The sequence below is a fragment of the Anomalospiza imberbis genome, unplaced genomic scaffold (genome assembly GCF_031753505.1).
Source record: "Anomalospiza imberbis isolate Cuckoo-Finch-1a 21T00152 unplaced genomic scaffold, ASM3175350v1 scaffold_90, whole genome shotgun sequence".
NCBI lineage: Eukaryota > Metazoa > Chordata > Aves > Passeriformes > Viduidae > Anomalospiza > Anomalospiza imberbis.
The window spans coordinates 261,435-284,699 of record NW_027100521.1 but is presented as its reverse complement, the minus strand read 5'-3'; the positions used below and the strand labels follow the sequence as shown (position 1 = coordinate 284,699).

The following is a 23,265-nucleotide window of genomic DNA, read 5'->3' as shown; positions in this document are numbered from 1 at the left end:
TATAGAAATAATTAAATATGTTAAAAATGGATATTATATGGCTCTATGCAGATCGTTACTATATGTATTATGTTACATTGATTAGTTGTGCTGTATTAACATTTTAATAGTACAGTAAATGTAGTTTTGTAGTTAAAATGAAGCTTTAGTAGTTAAAACAGAAACTCTGTATGTGGGGGTTTTTTAAAGGAATGAGACACTGGCTTCGAGCTAACAGTCACAGAACACCTAAATCTGCCAGAGAAGAGGAATTTATGGTTTTCTCATCAGAAGAAGCTGATTTCTTCAGGCTTTGCTCAGACTCAAAGATGCCGTGGGGATTAAAGGAAGCAGTTGAAAAATACCAGAGTTGCTTGTTTTAAATAGAATGGATGCATAACCATGAAGTATGTATGAATATGCAACAGTGTATGGTTTTTAAGGTTATTCCTTTGTTCACAAAAATTCTTATCGGGCTTAAGTGCCCAAGAGCATCTGGACGTCCGTAAGTCTTTGCTTTTTATTGCCTTGTAATTGTCCTAACTCTAAATTTTTATTGCTCTAATTGTATTACTATTTTTATAACCATTTCATTATTATTAAACTTTTTAAATTTTAAAAACCAAGTGATTGGTGTTTTTCACATTTGTTAACATAAAATAATGTGTTACAGAATAGAAATAAGAGAATAAATCACGTGAGCATTTTTGGGTATTTTGGCGTGTCAGTCCCAGGTGGGCGGTGTCAGACATGGTGACGCTGGAGGTGAGGAGCAGGTTGTCCAAACAGGGTCAGCCCAAAAGGGGCTCATTCTTCTCCATTCTGTTAGAAATGAGAAGCTTGACTCAGCCAATACATCAAGCAGCAATTAAATTTATTAATTAATATGGTAACGCATGAGCAGAGACAGCGCTGGGTGCAGTGGTGGGGGTTTTCCCCTCCAACTGCACACCGGTTGTTGGGCTTGCTGGTGTTTATTGATCATATTCATGCATATTCATCAGCTTTCCCCAGCAGCTTCTATTTCCCATTTTGACGTGAGCTTTCAGCAGTTTCTATTTCTACCTTTTGATGTCACAATTCTATACTTTAGGATCGTAAATCTGTGATGGTGATGTCTGGTTCCTTTCCAATTTCTGTACTCTGTTGTGATCTATTCCAGGTTTCAATATCCCAGGATGTGTGTCCCACGTGGTGGGGTCCATCTTCCTGAGGTGGGGTCCAGCTTCTATTTTCTAGGATCATTAATCTATGGTAGTGATGTCCAGCTTCCCCTTTTGAAATCATTAATCAGCAACCTTGATGTCCATCTTCCTTTTCCAGGAGCTTGGGATAGGGTCACTTCCCTTTCTGTTTAAATCCTTTATATATTCCAAAGCTACAGTTTAAAATCCTTAATACTAAGCAACATTCCAAAGTTGTAATTCAAAGGTTCTTATTGCAAAACAGCTTAAGACTTAATTACAAGTAAAAAGTTCTTCTCAAAAGCAGCATTCTAAGTTAGAATTCAAATACTCTTATTACAAAACAGTTTAAGACTTGTAATTGTTATTTGCAGATAAAAGATTGGTTCAAAAGCCTTCTTCCATGCTTTCCTGGGTTGTGTATTAGAACTCATCTTTATAACTGTCCCATGGCCGTGTTCCATACATTTCATAACCACAACTGCACAGGCTGCCTTTATTTACCTGACACAAAACACAACTTTGTATTTCACACTCCTGCACAGAACTCCAAACCGACTCCAGTCACTGCACAAGCCCTGGAGCCTTGAAGACCATGGAAGGAAGACAAAGAGCTCCTGAGGGCTTTCTGTATTTTCATCAGCCCACGGTGGATTTGGGGCTGGGTCCAGGACCCTCAGGCACTGGGAGAAGGATGAAGAAGCTGCTCAAGGAGGCAGAAGCAAAACTCCAAGTCCCTGGGAGCATCCCTGGGCCCCAGCGAGGGCAGGGAGTGCCAGAGGCTCCCCAGGGAGTGCAGAGAGCAGATCCTTGAGGCCAGGATTGCAGGGAGCCCAAGGCTCTGAGCAGGGAACTGCGATGCTGAGCAAGGCCTGGCTTGGCTGCAGGAAGCAGAAAGGCCAAGCCCTGAGCCCAGCCTGGCACAGCAGGGCCTGTGCCTCACGGCTGGCTCGGGGCTGTTTGTGGGGCAGGGGGATGTGAGGGGCAGCAAGGACAAATGTCACAAACCTGTGTGACACTCCAGATCCTCATGGAGCCAAGGGGCCGGTGTGACACTGTGGGGCCTCATGGAAACAAGAGGCCATTGTGAGCCTGCAGGGCTGTAACACCCCAGAACACTGAAATGCTGGGGGTCACCAAAGGTTCCTTCATTCGAGTTTGTTGTACAGGAGAAACACCAACCAGATATTCTCACCATGGCCAGATGCAAGGAATATTCTTGGTAGGAAGGGACCCAGCTCTTTAGTGAATGGCCCACACAGGGATTGAACCCACAACCTCGGTGATACCAGCACCATGCTCTAACCAATGGAGCTAAGAGATCAAAATAACACAAAATTTTACTGACAAAATATAGACAATCAAGGAAATTGAGCAAACGGTTTCATACAACATCCACTTCAGCATAAAACTCTTACCATAGCATTACTTTGTTAACTTAGCCCACTTTACCTAAAATCCTTTAACCCTTAAGATGCTAAGTTACCCAAAAATATTCCAGGTAAGCAGGATTAGAAGAAGAAATAGAGAACAACAGAAAGACAGAAGATCTGTAGAAAGACACACACATAGACACCAACTGCTCGGGTTCCAGTGGTGTCACTAACAGAGGAACCCCAGGAGAAGGCAGGATCCAGACCATGGGCTGGCCTCGTGCTCCGGCTTTTAAACCCCTGGGCCTTCATGGGCCCGCCCCTGGGGTGGGACTGCCAGTTGCTTGCCCAATCAGAGTCAGGTTAGGCGCAGCTGCTGGTGTGTGATTGACTGACAGCTGGGCCAATCAGAGCTGGGTTAACACCGCCCCTTCCATGTGATTGACAGCTGTGCCAGGCCAGGGCTGGGGGCGGGGCTCTGTCCCACCACAAACCAAGGCCTGACCCGCTCCTGGCCCCACACGGGCATTCCGAGCATCCCAACGTGTCTGGGGACATCGATCTCATCCAGCCTCTGACAGTGACCACGGTGACACTACAGAACCTTATGGAGCCATGGGTCAGTTGTGACACTGTGCTGCCCCATGGAATCAAGGAGACCATTGTGAACACGGGGGCCCCAAGGAACCAAGGGTCCATGGTGACCTTGTGGAGCCTGCAGTGTCACAGAGGAGCCGTTGTGACACTGCGAGGGCACACGGAGCTGAGGAGCCATTGTGACACATCAGGGCTTTGTGGAACCATGAAGCCACTGTGACATTGCAAGGCCCCATGGAAGCACAGGGCCATTGTGACACTGCAGAAGCAAGGGGAACATTGTGACACTCCAGGGCCTCATGGAACCAAGGGGACCATTGTGACACTGTGGGGTCACACGAAACCAAGGGAACATGGAACAGGTGTGGCTGGCTGGGCCTCCTGGGGACCACCTGACAGGTCCAGCTGACCTTGGCATGTCAATGGCTGCTTCTCACCTGCCCTGAAGCACTGGGGCCCTGTGCTTTCCTTCCTATGGGAGAGAACTGTCCTTCTCCTCCAGGGACCCAGGGCCAAAACTGGGATTCCTCCTCCAAATTTCCTTATATGCAAGGATTGTTTTCAGATGAAATCTGCCAGGAGAAACAGGTCTGGCCACCCAGGGGCCACCTCTCATCTGCCTTTGAAACACGGGGACCATGTGCTTTTCTTTCTTATGGGAAAAAAACATCCCTCTCAACCAGGCACCCATGGCCAAAATTGGGGATCTGCCTCCAGAATTCCCTATATCCAAGGATAGCTCCCAGAAAAAAGCTGCCAGGGGGGACAAGTCTGGCTGGCCTTGGCTTCCTGAGGGCTGGCACTCATCTGCCTCTGAAACACTGGGGCTCTGTGCTTTCCTTCCTAATGAAAAGAACTCACCTTCCTGTCCAGGCGCCACGGCCAAAATTGAGATTCCACTTCCAAAATGCCCTGTGTCCAAGGACAGCCCCTAGAGGAAAGGTGCCAGGACAGACAAGTCTGGCTGGCTTGGCCTAAGGGTGGCCACCTTTCATCTTCTTCCAGAACACTTGGATTTTGTGCTTTTCTTTCCTATAGGAAAAAAACATCCATCCTGACCAGGCGCCCATGGCCAAAACTGGGATTCCACCTCCAAAACTCTGTACATCCAAGGATTGCTCCCCAGTGAAAGCAGCCAGGACTTAAAGGTTTGGCTGCCCTTGGCCTCTTGGGAACTGCCTCTCACCTGCCTCAAAACACTGGGGCTCGATGCTTTCCTTCCTATGGAAAAGAGCCGTCCTTCTTCTCAAGGTGTCCATGGTCGAAATTGAGATTCCTCCTCCAAATTCCATATATCCAAGGATCCCTTCGTGACAAAAGATGCCAGGACAAACAGGTCTGGCTGGCTTGGCCTCCCAGGAGCCACCTCTCTCCTCTTCTGCCTTTGAAACACTTGGGCTCTGTGCTTTCCTTCCTATGGAAAAGAACCATGTGGGGCCTGATGGAACCATGGAGGCCATTCTGACCCTTCAGGACCTCGTGTCACCAAGGGGGGCATTGTGACACCTCAGGGCCTCATGGAAGCAAGGGACCATTGGGACACTGTGGGGCCCCATGGAACCAAGGGAACATGGAACAGGTCTGGCTGGCGTGGCCTCCCAGGGGCCACCTGACAGGTCCGGCTGATGTTGGAATTCCAAGGGCTGCCTCTCATTAGCTCCTGGAGCACTGGGGCTCCATGCTTTCCTTGCTAAGGAAAAGAACTGTCCCTCTTTTCAGTTGCCCATTGCTAAAATTGGTAAGCTCCTTAAAAAAATTCCTCTATGCAAAGGTATCTCTCAGAAAAAAACCTGCAAACTCTGGCTGGCCTTGGCCTCCAGTGGTCACCTCTCATCTGCCCCTGAAACAGAGGGGCTCTGTTCCTTCCTTCCTATGGATAAAAAACAGCCTTCTTGCCAAAGACCATGGCAAAATTTAGAATTTGGCCTCCCAAATTGTATATATTCAAGGATTGCTCCCAGACAAATTGGCCAGGACAGACAGGTCAGGCTGGCTCTATGCTCTGGTTATTTTCTTAGACTATAAGCTGAATGTTTTCACTTGAATACCCCCTGGAGAGGGCCCAGAGATCTCCCAAGTTGGGATTTTGAGGCCTTGGGCACATGACCACTACATATGGACAAAGGAGCTCTGTGCTCTGTGCTGTTGGGGTGGTTTTGCATCAAGGAAGTGATGTCCTGAGAGAAGCTGCTAGCAGTTTCCTCGGTGTCTGACAAAAAACCAATCAGTAATTAGCTTTGAGAGCTGACAATCTGTTAAACCACTAAGGAAACTGCACACGCCTCTGTGAAGACACAAGTTAAAGATGGAGAAGCCTGGCTGGGTCTGTTTCCCTTCTGGCCAGCAAAGAGGTGACCAGGCCGGCCCAGCCCCGTCTCAGCCAGGCCAGGCCGGGCGGCTCCTGCCGTGGGGCCGGGCCCCTTCCCAGGGAGCCGCCAGGCCCCATCGGCTGCCGGGCAGGGCAGGGGAGGCCGCGGGGCCGAGGCCGGGCCGGGCCGTGGCTGCGGTTGCTGACATCTGGCCGCTACCGAGCCCTGCCCCGCCGCCAGCCCGGGCCCAGCCAGGATCCGCCGGGCCCCAGGAGCAGCCCCGGGCCGGGCCGGCTCGGCCAAGGTTCTGCCGCCCTTGGGGTTCACCCGCAACCAGCGGGCAGGGGGAGGAGAAGCCATGGGCCCCGGCCGTGCTGCTGCTGTGCTCTGGCCTGGCTGCTGAGATCCTGGCCCTGCCCCAGCGCGGCCCAGCCTGACACAGCCCCAGCGCAGCCGCTGCAGAAACCTCCATGGTAAAACAGCTCCGGCCGCAAGTACCGAGCCCGGCCGGGGTCACGGAACCATCTGCAGGCCCCGGCTGAGATATTGACTCTTCCAGTGCTTCCATCCTCCCTCGAGTGAGAGAAAAGGACAAAGTGCAGGCACACAGAGGAGCAACATGAAGACACCGAGGTCAGTGAAGAGGAAGTTGAGGCCCAGGTGGGAGGGATGAGGAGATGCCTTGATCTTGGGGCTGAAATCCTCTGGTAAAGCAATGGAGAAGGATGTAATTGATACATCAGACTCTCTTTTTCCCTATAACTCTTTGAAAATAACTGGGAAATGACTTGTTCAGCAAAGGCCTCCATGCTAATGTAAGGAAATGTTGCAGTAGCTGTGATCCCATGAGAAGTTTGAACAATGAAAGACAGCAGAGTGATGAGAACCTATGCCCCCAGGGAGAGAAGAAGAAGACCTCTGTTCCCAGAGATGAAGAAGATTTCAGAAATAGATGAAGAGAACCTTTGCTCTTAAACAGCTCATCTCTAAACTAATACCTCATAAGTTGACAATGCCCATAAACACAGCTGTGGGAAAGGCTGTGAAAAATGGGAGGGACTTCATGTTTCCAGATTTTTCCAGGAAGCTTCTATTCGTGGAACTGAAAAGCCATGAGACAACTGTTTTCTTGTGGAGAAGTCTCCATAACATTAACAAGAGGAACTTCTCTCCCTAAGTGAAGAAAGACTATTCTAGAGGTGGAAAACTGACTGAAATTTTATGTTTTTTCTCTCTTCATTGTCAGGTTCTATGGAGAGAGGAAGTGTTCTGAAAGTTTTCCTCTGATTCTTATTAGTCTTTATTTTAGTGACTATTAATAAACTTTTCTTTATACCTTTTAAAGTTTTGAGCCCACTTTGCCTTTCTCCTAATCCTATCTCAGAGCAGGAAATGAGTAAGTGTATTCTAGTGAGTGCTCTGGTAATTAGCCAACACTGAACCCACCACACTAATTGATGCATTAGCTGAGAAAACTAAAATTGGTGAACCAAAACCACTACAGAAACTTCCTGCTGAACTGCCCCAGACAAGAGGGAAATCAAGGCAGAGCCATAGTTTGTTAGGACTTGCTTGATCCTCATGAGCCCCGTGGTGCATTTGGAGCTGAGCCCTGGAACCTCAGGGCCTGAGAGGAGATTGCACAAACCTTTCCAGGAGTCAAAGTCAGAAGAAAACCCCAAAGTGTCTCAAAGCATAAATGGGTCCCACTGAGGTCCATCCCCAACACAGGCTCCTCATGGACTCCTTGGAGGAGAGAACTGGAGGCCAGGATTGCACAAAAACCTCTTGGAGACTCAAAATAGCACAAAAACCTCTCAGTGTGGAAAGGAAAATCCAAAGTACCTTAAACTCCTTGAGTATCTCAAAGCATTAATGAGCCCCACTGAGCCTCAGCACAAAGCTCTCAAGGGACTTCTTAAAAGCAGATAATTGGGGCCATGATTGCACAAAGCTCTCAGAGACTCCAAGGCAAAAGCCAAAGCCAAAGTGCTTTGAAAAACCTGCAGTCCCTGGGAGCAGGAAGGAGCCCCCAGGGCCATTCCTGAGCAAGGCTCCCCAGGGACTCCTTCCAGCAGATCCCTGAGGCCACTGGGATGTGGGCTAGGGGGGGATGCTGAGGGCAGGACAAGGGGCTGACAGTGCCCAGCCTGGCTGGGGCTGTGCCAGGAGGCACCAGTGCCTCAGGACAAGGTGTCTCCTGACAGCCCTTGGTGGCACAGAGCCTGCTGTGCCCCAGGGCACCAAGACTTGGCTTCTCTTTGTCCCCACCTGTCATCAGTGCCTCCAGTTCTCTGCTCTGCCTGGGGCCTGGGGACACTTTCTCAGTCGTGTCCCTCAGTGGGACCCATTAAAAGTCAAAGAAACTTTGGAGTTGGATTCTGACTTGGAGTTCTGGAGAGGTTTCTGCAGCTCCCTCTCAGGGCCTGATGTTCAGGGCCTGAGCACAAAGCCCCAGAGGGTCATTAAAGTCCTTGTGCTGTGTCTGTGCTGCTGAGCTGGGAGGGGCTCCTGGCACAGAGGGTGATCCTGGTAACCAAGGAGAGCTTCAAAAGCACATTTCTCTGGATGAGCAGCTCTTCTCCCAGCCCAGCAGGGCTGGGGCACTGCCTGCAGCCAGCCCGGGCACAGCACAGAGGCACAGAGAGCTTCCATCAGTCAGGGCTGGGAAGGTGCTGAGAAGTGCCTGGGGCAGAATCACTGGCAGCCCTTGGCACAGGAACCTCTGGCTGCAGGACAATGCAGCTGCAGCTCCTGGAGTGATCTCCTACAGCTGGAACATCCCAATGCCCACAGACCCTGTGAGTACATTCTCTGATCATCTCTTGTGCAGAGCAGCCAGGGGTGCCCAGGGCTGTCCTGCAGAGCAGGGTCCTGCAGCCCAGGGCGCTGTGCTGGGCCAGAGACTCTGCTGCCTGCCAGGGACAGCTCTCAGCCAGCCCGGGGAGCTGCTCCCAGCGCTGGAGAGAAGCTGTGGGGGGAAGGAGCCACCCGGAGCAGGGCAGGTGCTGCTGCTGAGAGCTGCTGGCTGGGGCAGGGCTGCTCCCTGTTCCAGAGCAGCCTGGGCACAGCTCCAGAGGACACTTCCCAAAGAAGGTAAACCTGGGATTGCTGTAAAGATCAGGAGCTTTCCTGAGAGTGTTTTCAATTTCCTGCTTGGGTGGGAAAGCTGGGGTGATGACAAAATGATTTTTGCTTTTATACATTTTTCATATATTCCTATCTCTGTAAATTACTATTATATACTTATAAAAATATAACCCTTATATTGTAAATGTAGGTAAACTTAATGGGAAGAAATGATGATGTCTAACATCAGTTTAGAAAGCTGAATGATTTCTTTATTATAACTGTGCTATAATACATTAATATACTATATAAAAGAAGATACTAAGACTACATACTTACTTTCTTTAACTACTATATCTAACTAGTAATAACCTGTGATCCTGTTCTTGAGAGTCTAGACACAGGTGGATTGGATTGGCCATCAGGCTCATGGAATCCTCACTAGAATCTAATCAAGCAATCACCCCAGGTAAACAATTCTCTAAACACATTCTACATACGAAAAACAAGGAGTAGAAATAGAAATTGTTTTCTCTTTCTCTCTGTGCACCTCTATGAAAAATCCTGAGAGTGGGAGAAATGTGCTACCACACCCTTTCCTAACTCTTAATTAACTCTATTTAACTACTATTATAAAATTAATATAATTATAATACAAATTAACTCTAGTACATTTCCTAACCTTTCTCTTAGATTTTAGAACAATAAGCTGACTGTCTAAATACATTCCTGAAACACTGTATAGTCTTATTATCAGGAAGAGGACCTACAAGAAGAACATTTTGGTTTTTGACCAGAATGTGAGCAGTCACAACAAAAAGTGAAGGCAAAGAAGCCCTTGGACCTACTCCAATGGGTTGAGCCAGGGGTGTGTAACTGGGGCAAATGAATCTCCTCTTGGATGTTCCTGTTAAATAGCCTAATTAATTAACCTTAATAAATTGTTGAAATCAGGGGCCAGGTTTGCCCCATCCCCACTGGGACACCTGGAAGCTTCCAATAAAGGTCTGGTTTTTACTTTACTGGTCTAACACTATTACAAGGATGTTTTTTCTCTTTTGACTATAAACAACAGGGGGATGAAAGAAGCAGAACAGGAATTGTAATCCCAGAATGACAGAACATTCTGAGTTGAAAGGGACCCAAAGTATCATCAAAGGAAGGTTTGAACATTTACAGAGACTCCAGAACTGTGACTTTGAGTGGTCAGTCTCTCTGCTGGCAGCCTCCCAAAGGGCCTTCAGCCACTCCTCAGCCCTGGACAGCAGCAGCATCACCTTTGCAGGGCCCAGCAGGGCTCTCCTGAGCTGTCCTCGCCCAGCTGCACACAGACCCTGCCCCAGCCAGGGCCCTGCACACAGGCAGGTTTCTGTAGGGCCGGGCCGAGGGCACACAGGGTGGGATGGGCTCTGTGAGCGCTGGCAGGGACAAGGCACCTCTCAGGAGGGAATGTCCAGGCCCAGGGAGATGCTCAGGGAAGCAGAGGGGGCTGAACAGAGCAGTGCTGGGGCAGGAGGGCACTGTTGGTGTGTGGGAGGTGCCGGGCACAGCTGGGCACGGGAACATTGTCCTGAGTGCCCGGCTGTCTCTGCCCTGCCCTCTCAGGCACAGCACCACAACATCTTCTCCTGTTTCTGCACTCCCCTGATATTGTCAGTGTTATCTGGTGCTCTCAGGGAGGCTCTGGCATTTGCAGCAGCTGAGTCAGGCACTGCCCTTGGCATTCCTGCCAGGCAGGGCTGTCCATGGGAATGGGGTGTCCAAGCTTCCCTGGGACCTGTGGGGCTGTGGGCAAAGCAGTCCATGGGAAAGGGGAATGAGCTGAGCCCCTCCCTGAGATCCCATCATGGGCACAGCCGGGGATCTCCTTGCTGTGCCCTTCCCAGCTCTGAGCTGCCCTCCTGGGTGCAGAGCTGTGCCAGAGGCTCTGGGAGTTCCCTGAATGTCCCACGGGGAAGTGCAGAGATGCCACAGCTGAGGAAATGCTGCTGGGTCGGCCAAGGGAGCCGTGAGTGTCCTTGGCACAAGGGGGTGCTGAGAGCTTGCGCAGAGACCTTTGGAGAGGGTGAGACATCCAGGGATCCCTCTGCTCTGGGCAGGGTCTGGTTTATCCCAGGGTGACCCAGGAATGTGACTGTGCTCTGATTGCAGCCAAAGGTACAAAGTCAGGGCAGTTGGGAACAAGCCCATCCAGCCCCTCACCTGCCCTCAGCCACAGGGAATCCTTTGCCTCTCACATTCCTCAGTGGCAAACTCTGAGTGCAGCAGGAATGCTGGGGATTTCTGACCTCAGAGAGCCAGGAATTATGTGTGGGTAGGAAAACAATTCCTAAACAAGCTACTGCCAGCCTCTCCTGACTTGTCACTGTCCTTTCTCCATGAACAGGTCCCCACGTGCAGCCACAGCCAATGTCCAACAGCAGCTCCATCAGCCACTTCCTCCTGCTGGCACTGGCAGACACGCGGCAGCTGCAGCTCCTGCACTTCTGCCTCTTCCTGGGCATCTCCCTGGCTGCCCTCCTGGGCAACGGCCTCATCATCAGCGCCGTAGCCTGCAGCCACCACCTGCACACGCCCATGTTCTTCTTCCTGCTCAACCTGGCCCTCAGCGACCTGGGCTCCATCTGCACCACTGTGCCCAAAGCCATGCACAATTCCCTCTGGAACACCAGCACCATCTCCTACACAGGATGTGCTGCACAGGTTTTTCTGCTTTTCTTCTTCCTTGGAACAGAGCTTTCCCTCCTGACCATCATGTGCTACGACCACTACGTGTCCATCTGCAAACCCCTGCACTACGGGACCCTCCTGGGCAGCAGAGCTTGTGCCCACATGGCAGCAGCTGCCTGGGCCAGTGCCTTTCTCTATTCACTGCTGCACACGGCCAATACATTTTCCCTGCCCCTGTGCCATGGCAATGCCCTGGGCCAGTTCTTCTGTGAAATCCCACAGATCCTCAAGCTCTCCTGCTCCAAATCCTACCTCAGGAAACTTGGAGTTTCTGTTGTCACTACATCCTTAGCATTTGGTTGTTTTGTGTTCATTGTTTTCTCCTATGTGCAGATCTTCAGGGCTGTGCTGAGGATCCCCTCTGAGCATGGACGGCACAAAGCCTTTTCCACCTGCCTCCCTCACCTGGCCGTGGTCTCTCTGTTCCTCAGCACTGGCATACTTGCTCACTTGAAGCCCTCTTCTATCTCCTTCCCATCCCTGGATCTGGCCCTGTCAGTTCTGTACTCGGTGGTGCCTCCAGCCCTGAACCCCCTCATCTACAGCCTGAGGAACCAGGAGCTCAAGGCTGCAGTGTGGACACTGATGACTGGACGTTTTTCAGGAACATTAAAGAACTGGCCGATTTCTGCAAATCACTTGAAATAAAAGTCATCTTTTATAGTTCTTGTTGTTTGGTTGTGGGATTTTTTACTTTGTTTTATTTTTTTAAATATTGTCCACAAGGAAATGTCATTGTTTGTGCCATTCCTCATTTTGTTTCTCTCCACCTTCCCTGTGGCTACAGACTGTGTCAATGAGGGGCTGCGTTCTCGGTGGCTTTAAAGGAACTCAAGGATGTCCCAGCAGAGTTTTCGGCAGAGATGCCCTTTTGTTGCCTTCTCTGGAGCTGCAGCAGCAATGTCTGTGTGCAGAGCTGGGGCAGATCAGTGCTGGCACAGCAGCTGTGCCCAGCAGCAGCAGCACTTGGTGTTGCCAGTGCTGCTCCCGTGGCCCTGCCCCGCTGCCCTGGTGGCCCTGGTGTTGCTGCAGGGCCTGAGTGCTCTCGGGGCCGGGCACAGTCCTGGGGGTGGCAGTGCCGGGGCTGCAGCAGGGACAGCCCATGGGCACTGCTGGGGCAGCGCTGACGCCTCAGGCCAGGGCCTGGGGGCTCCAGGCTCCTTGCCCAGGCTCTCTCAAGAACACGGCCAGGCCAATGCTCAGCACAGAAAACCCCCGTGAGCAGCCCCAGGCTGGCCGTGGGCAGGCTGGGGGCAAACAGCATGGCTGGTGCTCTGCAAGGGCCCTGGGGGAGACGGGAAGGAGCAGCAGAGCTGGGGCTGATCCCTCCCCAGTGCGCTGGACAGCCCAGGGCAGCGTCCCAGAGCGTCCTGATGGAGCTGCCAACAACATCCCCCCTCTGCAGCCCTGGCCTCTCCCCCAGCTCACACAGGTGCCGCATCCTTGCAGGCACAGCCACGGCAGCACTGGCTCAGGAGCCCCTGTTTGCATTGCACACAGCAGGCGGGAGCACCCCCATGCTGCTGCTGTGGGGACATGAACCTGAGGGAGCACAAATGCCATCAGCCCCTGGGGCCAGGAAGGGCTGGGGAACGCCAGGGAAACCACTCAGCTTTGTCCTGGCCTCTGCAGTCAGCCACAAAGTTTGGGAACATCCCTCTGGGAGCAGGATCATCCCACAAGTGCTGCAGGAATTGTCTGCAGGCTCCTGCAGTGCCTCGTGCTGCTCCCTTGCCAGAGGCAGCCCAGGCCAGGGGGGCACATCTGGGCTGCTGTGTCTGGCTGTGGGGCTGCCTGTTCTGGGCAGTGAGGAGGGGCTGCAGAGGCTCTGCAGGACTGACAGGATGGGCTTTGGGGCTGTGAGGAGGAGCCGAGGGACCTGGGCTGCTGGAGCTTCTGAGGAGGAGGCCCAGGGCTCCTCCTGCAACTGCTCCAAGGGTGGTTTCAGAGAATCACAGAATCAGCAAGGCTGGAAAAGACCTTGGAGATCATCCAGTCCAACCTGTGCCCTGACACCGCCTTGTGTCCCCTGAGCCTCCTCTTCTCCAGGATCAACAACCCCAGCTCCCTCAGCCGCTCCTCACAGGACTTGTGTTTCAGACCCCTCACCAGCCTTGTTGCTCTTCTCTGGACACGCTCCAGCCCCTCCATGTCCTTCCTAAATTGGGGTACCCAGAACAGGACACAGCACTCGAGATGCTGCCCAACTAATGCTGAGCACAGGGGAAGAATCACTGCCCTGGTCCTGCTGGCCACACCATTCCTGATCCAGGCCAGGAGCCATTGGCCTTCTTGGCCACCTGGGCACACGGCTGGCTCATGTCCAGCCTGCTGTCCATCAGTCCCTGCAGGTCCCTTTCTGCCTGGGCACTGTCCAGCCACTCTGTCCCCAGCCTGTAGTGCTACAGGGGTTGTTGTGGCCAAGGGGCAGGACCCGGCACTTGGACATGTAAAACCTCACCTTGTTGGATTTGGTTCCTGGATCCAGCCTGTCCAGGTCCCTCTGCAGAGCCCTCCTGCCTTCCAGCAGATCAACACCCCCAGACAACTTGGTGTCACCACGGTTCCATAAGGCCCCAGAGTATCCCAATGGTCTCCATGATTCCATGAGGCCTCCCAGTGTCACAATGTCCCTCTGGTGGCACCAGGTTCCTTGGATCCTTGGGCCCTGCAGTGTCACAATGGCACCGTGGTGCCCCAGGGCCCTGCAGTGTCACAATGGATCCTTGGTTCCATGAGGTCTGGCAGGGCAGCAATGCTCTCCTTGGTTCCTGCTGTCTCCCACACCTCCCACTGTCAGGCTATAGAAGGACACCTGGCCAATGAAGGGGAGTGGGAGTGGGTGCCTACTCGAGGAGGTAATAATAAAATCCCTCCCAACCCCCTCTCCCAAGCCAGGTGCCACTTCAGATTCGGTATGATCCCCTGGATCTGGAGAGTCAGCCAGATGGTTTAGAAGAAAATTATCTGCCCAGTGAGCCTCCCAATTATGATTCATCTGTGAGACAGATCATCACCTCTAACATCAAAAAGGAAAGAAGGGTAATCGTGGCGGGTGAGTCCCTTCTGAGGGGAACAGAGGGCCCCATATGTCGACCAGAGCCACCCCACAGAGAGGTCTGCTGCCTCCCTGGGGCCCGAGTACGGGATATCACTGACACACTGCCTGGGCTGATTCAGCCCTCTGATTATTGCCCACTGATGGTACCCCAGGCTGGCAGTGATGAGATTGAGAAGAGGAGTGTCAGGGCAATTAAAAGGGACTTTAGTGCATTGGGTCAGGGGCACAGAAAGTCTTTTCCTCAGTCCCTCTGGAGTCTGAGAAAAATGGTGAATGCAATGGGAGAGCTCACATTATAAACGAGTGGCTCGAGGGTTGGTGTCATTGGTAAAATTTGGTATTCTTTAATCATGGGGCAACTTTTACAGAAGGGAAGGGGATGCAACTGGGTTGTCTGGAAGCAGGCACGTGGGTGGTAAGCCTGAGTTAGGGGTGAAATCAGCAGCCCAGCTGAGGTGCATGTACACCAATGCACACAGCATGGGTAACAAACCAGAAGAGCTGGAGGCCATGGTGCAGCAGCAGAGCTGTGATGTAATTGCCATCACAGAAACAGGGTGGGACGACTCACATGGCTGGAGCGCTGCACTGGACGGCTGCAAGCTCTTCAGGAGAGACAGGACAGGGAGAAGAGGTGGAGGGGTGGCCCTTTATGGTAGGGAGGCTTTTGACACCATAAGTATTGAAACTTAGGAAGATGGAGCTGAATTTCTACGGGTAAGACTTAGGGGGAAGGCCAACAAGGCTGACATCCTACTAGGAGTCTGCTATCATCCACCCAACCAGGAAGAAGAGGTGGACAACTCATTCTATAAGCAGCTAGAGAATGTTTCTGGATCATCAGCCCTTGTTCTTTAGGCAACTTCAACCTGCTGGACATCTGCTGGGAACTCAATACAGCTGAAAAGAGGCAGTCCAGGAAATTTTTAGAGTTTGTGGAGGACAATTTTTTGTCGTAGCTGGTGAGTGAGCCCACCAGGAAAGGGACTATGTTAGATCTGTTGTTTGTAAATAGAGATGGGCTGGTGGGAGATGTGGTGGTTGGAGGTCACTTGGGGCACAGTGATCATGAAATTATAGAATTCTCAATATTTTGGGAAGTCAGGAGGAACACTAATAAGACTTTTACATTTGACTTCGGAGGGCAGACTTTGGCCTACTTAGGAGACTTATTGAGAGAGTTCCTTGGGAAGCAGCCCTTAAAAACAAAGGAGTTCAGGAAAGGTGGGAAGCTTCTAAACAGAGTTCTTGAGGGCACAGGAACAGACTTTCCCTGTGTGCTGAAAGACGAGTCGACGAGACAAACCTCCAGTCTGGATGGGCAAGGAGGTTTTGAAGGAACTTAGGAATAAAAAGAGGATGTATCATCTTTGGAAGGAGGGTCAGGTCTCTCAGGAAGTATTTAAGGGGCTTGCTAGGGCATGAAGGGAAGAAATTAGGGAGACCAAAGCTCAGTTTGAACTTAAAATGACAGCTTCAGTTAAGGCTAATAAAAATGTTTTTACAAATATATCAATCATAAAAGGAAAGGGTAAGACCAACCATTGTTCTTTATTAGATGTGGAAGGGAATTTAATAACTTCAGATGAGGAGAAGGCAGAGGTGCTTAATGCCTTCTTTGTCCCAGTTTTTAATGAGAAGACAATTTGCCTTCAGGACAACTGTCCTCCTGGGCTGGTAGATGGTGTCAGGGAGCAGAGTGGACCACTGTTATCCAGGAGGAGGCAGTCGGAGACATGCTGAGCTGCTTGGATGTTCATAAATCCATGGGACCAGATGGGATCCACCCCAGGGTGATGAGGGAGCTGGCAGATGAGCTTGTCAAGCTGCTCTCCATCATTTACCAGCAGCCCTGGCTCACTGGTGAGGTCCCAGATGACTGGAAGCTGCCCAATGTGACACCCGTTCACAGCAAGGGTGGGAAGGAGGATCCTGGTAATCACAGGCCAGTCAGCCTGAGCTCAGTACCCGGTAAGGTCATGGATCAGTTCACACTGAGTGCCATCACACAGCACTTCCAGGATGGCCAGGGTGTCAGACCCAGCCAGCAGGGGTTTAGCAGGGCTAGGTCGTGTTTGACCAGCCTGGTCTCCTTCTATGACCAGGTGACCCTCCTGGTGGATGCAGGAAAGGCTGTGGATGTGTCTATTTGGACTCCAGCAAGGCCTTTGGCACTGTCTCCCACAGCACACTCCTGGAAAAGCTGCAGCCCACGGCTGGGACAGGAGCACTCTGTGCTGGGTTCAGAACTGGCTGGATGGCCGGCCCAGAGAGTGGTGGTGAGCGGTGCTGCATCCAGCTGGGGACAGTCACCAGTGCTGTCCCTCAGGGCTCTGTGCTGGGCCAGCTCTGTTCAATATTTTTATTGACCACATGGATGAGGGGATTGAGGGTTTCATTAGTAAATCTGCAGATGACACTGAGCTGGGAGCGTGTGTCCATCTTTTGGAAGGCAGGAGGGCTCTGCAGGAACACATGGAACAGCCGGATAGTTGGTAGAGTTCAGTAAGTTTAAATTTAATCAGTCCAAGTGCCCAGTCCTGCATTTTGGCCACAATAACCCCCTGCACAGCTCTAGGCTGGGGGCGGTGTGGCTGGACAGTGCCCAGGCAGAAAGGGACCTGGGGGCACTGGTCGACAGCAGGCTGGACATGAGCCAGCAGTGTGCCCAGGTGGCCAAGAAGGCCACTGGCTCCTGGCCTGGATCAGGAATGGTGTGGCCAGCAGGAGCAGGGAGGTCATTCTTCCCCTGTATGTGGTACTGGTGACTGGTGTAGCTGGCATTCCTCCCCTGCACTGGCACCGTTCCTTGAGTGTTTTGTCCAGTTCTGGCCTCCCCAATTTGAGAAGGACATGGATGGGCTGGAGCATGTCCAGAGAAGGGCAACAAGGCTGGTGAGGGTCTTGGAACACAAGTCCTGTGAGGAACAACTGAAGGAGTTGTGGTTGTTTCGCTTAGAGAAGACTCAGAGGTGACCTTATCACTCTCTACACTCCCTGAAAGGTGGTTGCAGTCAGGTGGGGGTCGGTCTCTTTCTCCTCACAACAACTGACAGAACTAGAGGACACAGTCTTAAGCTGTACCAAGGGGTATTTAGGTCGGATATTAGGAAAAAAGTTTTTTTATGGAAAGGGTGATAAATTCCTGGAACTGTCTGTCCAGGGAGGTGGTGGAGTCACCATCATGGGATGTGTTTAAAAAAAGACTGGATGTGGCACTCAGTGCCATGGTTTAGCTGAGGTGGCGTCGGGGCATGGGTTGGACTCGATGATCTTGAAGGTCTCTTCCAACCCAGCAATTCTGTGATTGTGTGATTGTGTGACATCACAGACCAGGTTGTGACATCATATAGTTGGCTGTGACATCCCTGGTTTATTATGTGACATCACAGAGCAGGCTGTGACATCACAGGATGCCTGTATGACATCACAGAGCAGAGCAAGCTGTGAGGTCAAAGAGTGTGCTGTGACATTATAGGGTGGCTGTGTTCCATCACTGAAGGTGTTGTGACACCACAGGGTGGGTCTGTGAGCCCACAGAGGTGCTGTGTGACATGTTAAGTGAGTTCTGCCATCACAGAGCAGGCTGTGACATCACAGAGCAGGCTGTGACATCATCGAGGAGGTTGTGATGTCACAAAGTCGGCTGTGACATTACAGGCTGGCAGTGTGACATCACAGAACGGGCTGTGAGGCCACAGAGAAGACTCTGCCATCATAGAAAAGGGCTCTGTGACATCACAGAGCAGCTGTGTGATGTCACAGAGAAGGCCTAGACAATACAGAGTGGGTTGTGACATCACAGAGCTGACTGAGAAATCACAGAGCAGGCTGTGACATCACAGCGAGGCTGCATAACATCACAAAGGTGGCTGTGACATCATAGAGCTGGCTGTGACATCACAGGGTGTCTGTGACATCACAGGCTGGGCTGTGACATCTCAGGGACGATTTTGTGACATCACAGAGCAGACTGGGACCTCAAAGAGCAGGCTGTGACATCACAGGACAGCTGTGTGACATCACAGGGGCTGTGTGACCTCCCCTTCTCTAAATCTTATTTTTCTCTATTTCTGTGTCTTCTTGCAAATTTTGATTAACTTTAAATTGAACAGGCTTAGAGTTTGTGAAGTTGAATGGGCCAAGTTAATGCTTTGAGAAGTGTTTTGTGTGAATTGAATGTCATATTAAACCTTCTGCCAAAGTTTCTCTGATCTACTAAAGTTCCCAGTAAAGGCTGTTTTGTTGTTCGGAGCTCCAGAAAAACTCATTTTGGTATTTCTCCAGTGCATCCAACTCAGAGGACACAAACAATTGTAATTCCTCTTAAATGTCTCCTTGAGAGAGTTGTTTGGGTCTTGTGTGTCCTGCTTGGCACAGCCCAGGCAGGGCTTTTACAGCCCCATTCCACACTCCATTTCCCAGCTGGAGCCGCTGGTGCCTCTGAGTTCTGCTGCCCCAGCCCCAGGGGCGCTCTCCTTGTCTGCCCATTCCCCCACAGTCTCTGGGCAGGGATGGCCTCAGCGGGGGCTGCTGACATCCTCAGCAACTTGGAGGCTGCTGCTGAATTTTACTGCTCCAGAGGCTTCTTCAGCCTTCAGCTCTTCAGTTCAGGAATTCAGTGTCCCAGGGCTCATAAATGTTCAGAACATCTTAACAAGCCAAGCCTCTGGGAATAATGTAAGCATTCAAATCTTTTGTGGTTAATTAGCCCAATTACAGAAGCCTCTTCAAAGTGAATACACTATCTTTAAAAAGACAGTGAGAAAAATTTTTTTAGGTCCTGTTGGGGTTTTTTTTCTGTTAATTCATTGATATGTGCAATCTCCAATTGACACTGAATCCAAGTGCCTCCTTATGCAGTTGGAACAGATATGAAAATCAAGACCCTTCATGGCTGACAATCAATCAGACTCTGTCCCTACCCCACCCCACCATCTCCCCCATCCAAGCCCTGGCACTCAGAGCAGCCTTGTGCAAATCTGAGCTCCCTCCAGCCCAGGCTGCACCTGCAGGTTTCAGCTCCTTGGCTCCAACTCCCACCTGCTTTCCTTGGACAAGGAGCTGCCCGAGACACAGAGGGATGTTCATTTCTTGTCAGCCAACAAAGCCAAGGGAAGGCACAGCTCCATCAGACGCAAAAGTCATTCTTCTCTCTGGCTCTGCCCTGCCCCTGATCCCCACAGCCTGTCCTGTTTCTTTCATCCCTGCATTGCCAGGGACTTTCTGGGACAAGGGAGCTCTGCTCTAGGGATGGAGGGAGGTCCAAGTGCAGCCACTGGAGCAGGAACCACAACTCATCAGGTTTGTGTCCTTTGCGGGTCAGGAACTGGTGAGACTCAGAGGCACAGGAAGGTTTCTCTTCATGGCCAACATAAAATGTGAACATGATAAAATTTATAAAACATCAGAACCCTTCCCTCAGCTCCTTGTGACATCCCAGCCACATCTGACAGGTCTGCTGTCCACAAGGGATTGCCATAGAGGAAGGATTTTGACAAAGACATAAGAGGTGATATAAAATATAAAAATACAACTAATGTGCTGACTAAGAAGTTATTTAAACTTATGAAAGATTGAGCAACTCCTGAAGTTCATAGCATGAAACCACTGAAGGGAGACAAATTGGAATGACCAGAGAACAGCTGCAGGAGGAAATCTGGGAGCAACAGGAAGGACATAAATCCAGCTGCTCCAAATGAAGAGATGTCCTTAGACATGGCCATTTAACCAGGAGAGCTGGAAACACCTGAAGGGAGAGGGTAATGAAATATTAGACTGAATGTTGATGGCAAAGGGAGGGGGGAAAATCTGTATTTCTTCTCCTGCCATCACTAGAAGAATCTAGTAGATCCAGGAAATTCCTGTTCCTGCAGGGAATACTTTGCCATTTCTTTGCCATCAAATGACACAGATAATAAAGATTTGCTTGTATATTATGAAAATACCAGATATTAAAACTTTTGCCCCTTTCCAGGCAGACATTAATGCGTGGAAAGACTCTAAAACTCAAAGACAAAGTGAGTTATAACATAGGTATTTTTTCAGCTGGGCACATGCAGGCAACTTCTGCAAAGGCATGAGCATCTAATCACTCTCAGCATTCTTTTTTATCCTCTAAAATGTTACATATACATTAGGTTTTGCAATACAACTATGCATATTCATTTCCTGGCTCCACCTTGTCCTGCTTCATATGCTAATCAGCTTATCAGTCCCTTGTGCCTTCTCCTTCATACTTGTCTCTGGTGGTTGTCTTGGAGGTTGCAGGGGGATGAAGTAAGTGGTCATTATCAAAGCTGTCCTTCTCACCCCATCTTCATGCGCAAGCTTACGGATCCTGTGGTCACAGTCCAAACCATGAGGTTGGTCTAATCAGGTTTGGGGCTCTGAGGAGCCTTGTTATCTTGGTAGCCTTGTAACTTTGTCCTGTTTTGATGAACATCGTCCTTCCCTTATCACACATCCTTGTATTCTTTCATATTGCTCTCGCAGGTGCACCCTGTCTTCCCATGACAGGCAGTTAGCACAGTAAAATGCAGCAAATATTAAACAATACATATGTCATGTAAATATATATTTGTAATCAATACTCTTCTAATTCCTAACCCCGTGTCTCACCATCAGCTGTGTGCCCACGACCAGGCAGTGCCACTTGTGCCCTGAGGTGCCGAGCTGGGATTGGATCTCTCAGAGAGGAGCTGAGGGGGAGCAGAGCACCTTGCAAGCTGCAGGTCCCTGCCAGCCCCGCAGGGCTCCTGTGCCATCAACATCTGCTCTGCTCCAGCCTGAAACAGGGCCCAGCATGGTGCCGGGACCATCAGAGAGCTGAGGTGTGTGCTGGAATTCAATGCCCTCCCCATGGCGCAGCAGTCCTGCATTTCCCTGCTCCAGCCTTGGTCTCCAGCACAGCCATGGAGGCTCTTTGGGCTCCTGAGTGTTCCTGCTGTGTCCATGCCCCCAAGGGCACAGAGCAGCCTCTTCTCTCGGGCACTTGCCTGTTTTCCATGCCTTGCACAGGCGCTGGCCCTGCCCCACAAGGCCTGGGCTGAGTCCTGCCCTGCACGCTCAGCCAGGCTGGGATGGACACTGATGGTTTCTGTGCCAGGCTCTCTGAGCCCAGCCCAGCTCCCTGCAAGCTCTGCCAGCTGCCCTGAGCTCTGTGCAGCACCAAGGGCCTCTCCCCAGCACAGCCCAGCCGGCTCTGGCCCCACAGCTCTGCTCAGCCCAGGCTGCTCTGGCCACTGGCCCCACGGCCTCAGCCCCTGGCCAGGGCACAGCAGCAGCTGCAGCTCAGCCAGGACTCAGCCCCAGCCATGGGGGAAGGGGCTTGGCCAAGGCCAAAGGAGGCTCCCTGGGTGCCCTGCTCCCCTCGGGCTGAGGTGCTGAGAGCTCTGCAGCCCCTGCTGCCATCCCATCTGCCCAGGCCAGCACAAGAGCCCGACCTTGGGGCCCTCCAGAGCTGCTCCTGCTCCAGGGCCAGGGCCCATCCCAGAGCTGGGGCAGCCACAGAGTTGTGCCCATTTCTGGTCATTGCTGCTCTGATGGGGATGGATCATCAGCCACTTGGAGATTATTGATGAATTTCACTACTCCAGAGGTCTCTTCTCTCTTGAGCTCTTCAGTTCAGGAATTCTGTGATTTGTTTAAAACTCCCAAACAAAAAATGCCGCTGGGAATTATGGCAGCTTTCAATTCTTCTGTGGCTAATTATACTGATTTCAGAAGTGTATTCAAAGTGAATAGACTTTATTGAAATAGTTTGTCCAGTTTCCTTTTCCTGCTTATAGATTGATATCAGCAATGTCCAATTGATATTGACCCCCAGCACCTCCTAATGCAGTCTGAATAGATGAGAAAATCAAGACCCTTCATGGCTGACAATCAATAACACTTTGTCCCTACCCCCTCCCCACCATTTCCCTCATCCAACCCCTGGCACTCAGAGCAGCTGAGGAATGGAGTCACACCCAGGGGTGTCCCCAGAGCTCAGGACTGGGGCCAGGTCAGTGAAATCTCTTGATTGCTGATCTGGATGAGGCCATCGAGGGCACCCTCAGTCAGTTCCCAGGTGAGCCCAAGCTGGGTGGGAGTGTGGCTGTGCTGGAGGGCAGGAAGCTCTGCAGAGGGATCTGGACAGGCTGGAGCCATGGGCCCAGGACAATTGGATGAGGTTCACCAAGGCCAAGGGCCGGGTCCTGCCCTGGGCTCACAACCACCCCAAATCCCTGGCCGTGCCCTGCCCCTGATCCTCACAGCCTGTCCTGTTTCCTTCATCCCTGCATTGCCAGGGACTTTCTGGGACAAGGGAGCTCTGCTCTGGGGATGGAGGGAGGTCCAAGCGCCACCAGTGGAGTGGGAACCACAACTCATCAGGTTTGTGACCTTTGGGGATCAGAAACTGGTGAGACTCAGAGGCACAGAAAGTTTCTCTTCATGGCCAACAGACCATGGTTGAACAGGACACAATTTAATAACAATCCCACTCTTCCCTGAGCTATGTGCAACAGCCCAGCAGTGTCTGATGAGTCCACCATCCACAAGTGATTTCCATATTAAAATTGATTTTAGACAAACCTGGTTCTGTGATAGATAATAAACACAATTAATTTCCTGTATCAGGATGCTCATCCTGGAGTGAGGGCAAAACAGCTCAAACAATTCCTGATTTGCAAAGCTGTCAGTGGTGGATGGAGAAGGGAGGTCTGGCTTCTTTTGGTGTTGAGGAAATGCTGAAACCAGCCTGACTCACTTCATCTCCTCCTGGCCTGGCTGATCTCCCCTCTTTCCCCTTCCACCCATTGGCTTCTGTCTCCCACCAGGCCCCCGGTGAAGAGCCTGGCTCTGTGTTCTCCATCCCCTCCTCGCTGGCACTGCCAGGCTGGGATGAGGAGCCCCTCAGCCTTCCCTGCTTCGTGCTGGACAAGCCCAGCTCCCTCAGCCTCTGCTCACAGCCCAAGGGC

The 23,265-nt window shown here is 51.4% G+C and overlaps 2 protein-coding genes across 2 annotated transcripts in view; one reads left to right on the top strand and one right to left on the bottom strand.

Moving 5' to 3' along the window:
* LOC137467950 (zinc finger protein 271-like) overlaps positions 1 to 23,265 on the bottom strand; it is a 130,242-nt gene that overhangs the window by 86,796 nt on the left and 20,181 nt on the right. The window lies entirely within an intron of this gene.
* Positions 11,089 to 11,889, top strand: LOC137467954 (olfactory receptor 14C36-like; the record flags this gene model as incomplete). The annotated part of the gene is made up of 1 exon (XM_068179356.1): positions 11,089 to 11,889. A coding segment is annotated over one exon (801 nt), but the record flags the coding sequence as incomplete, so codon positions are not given.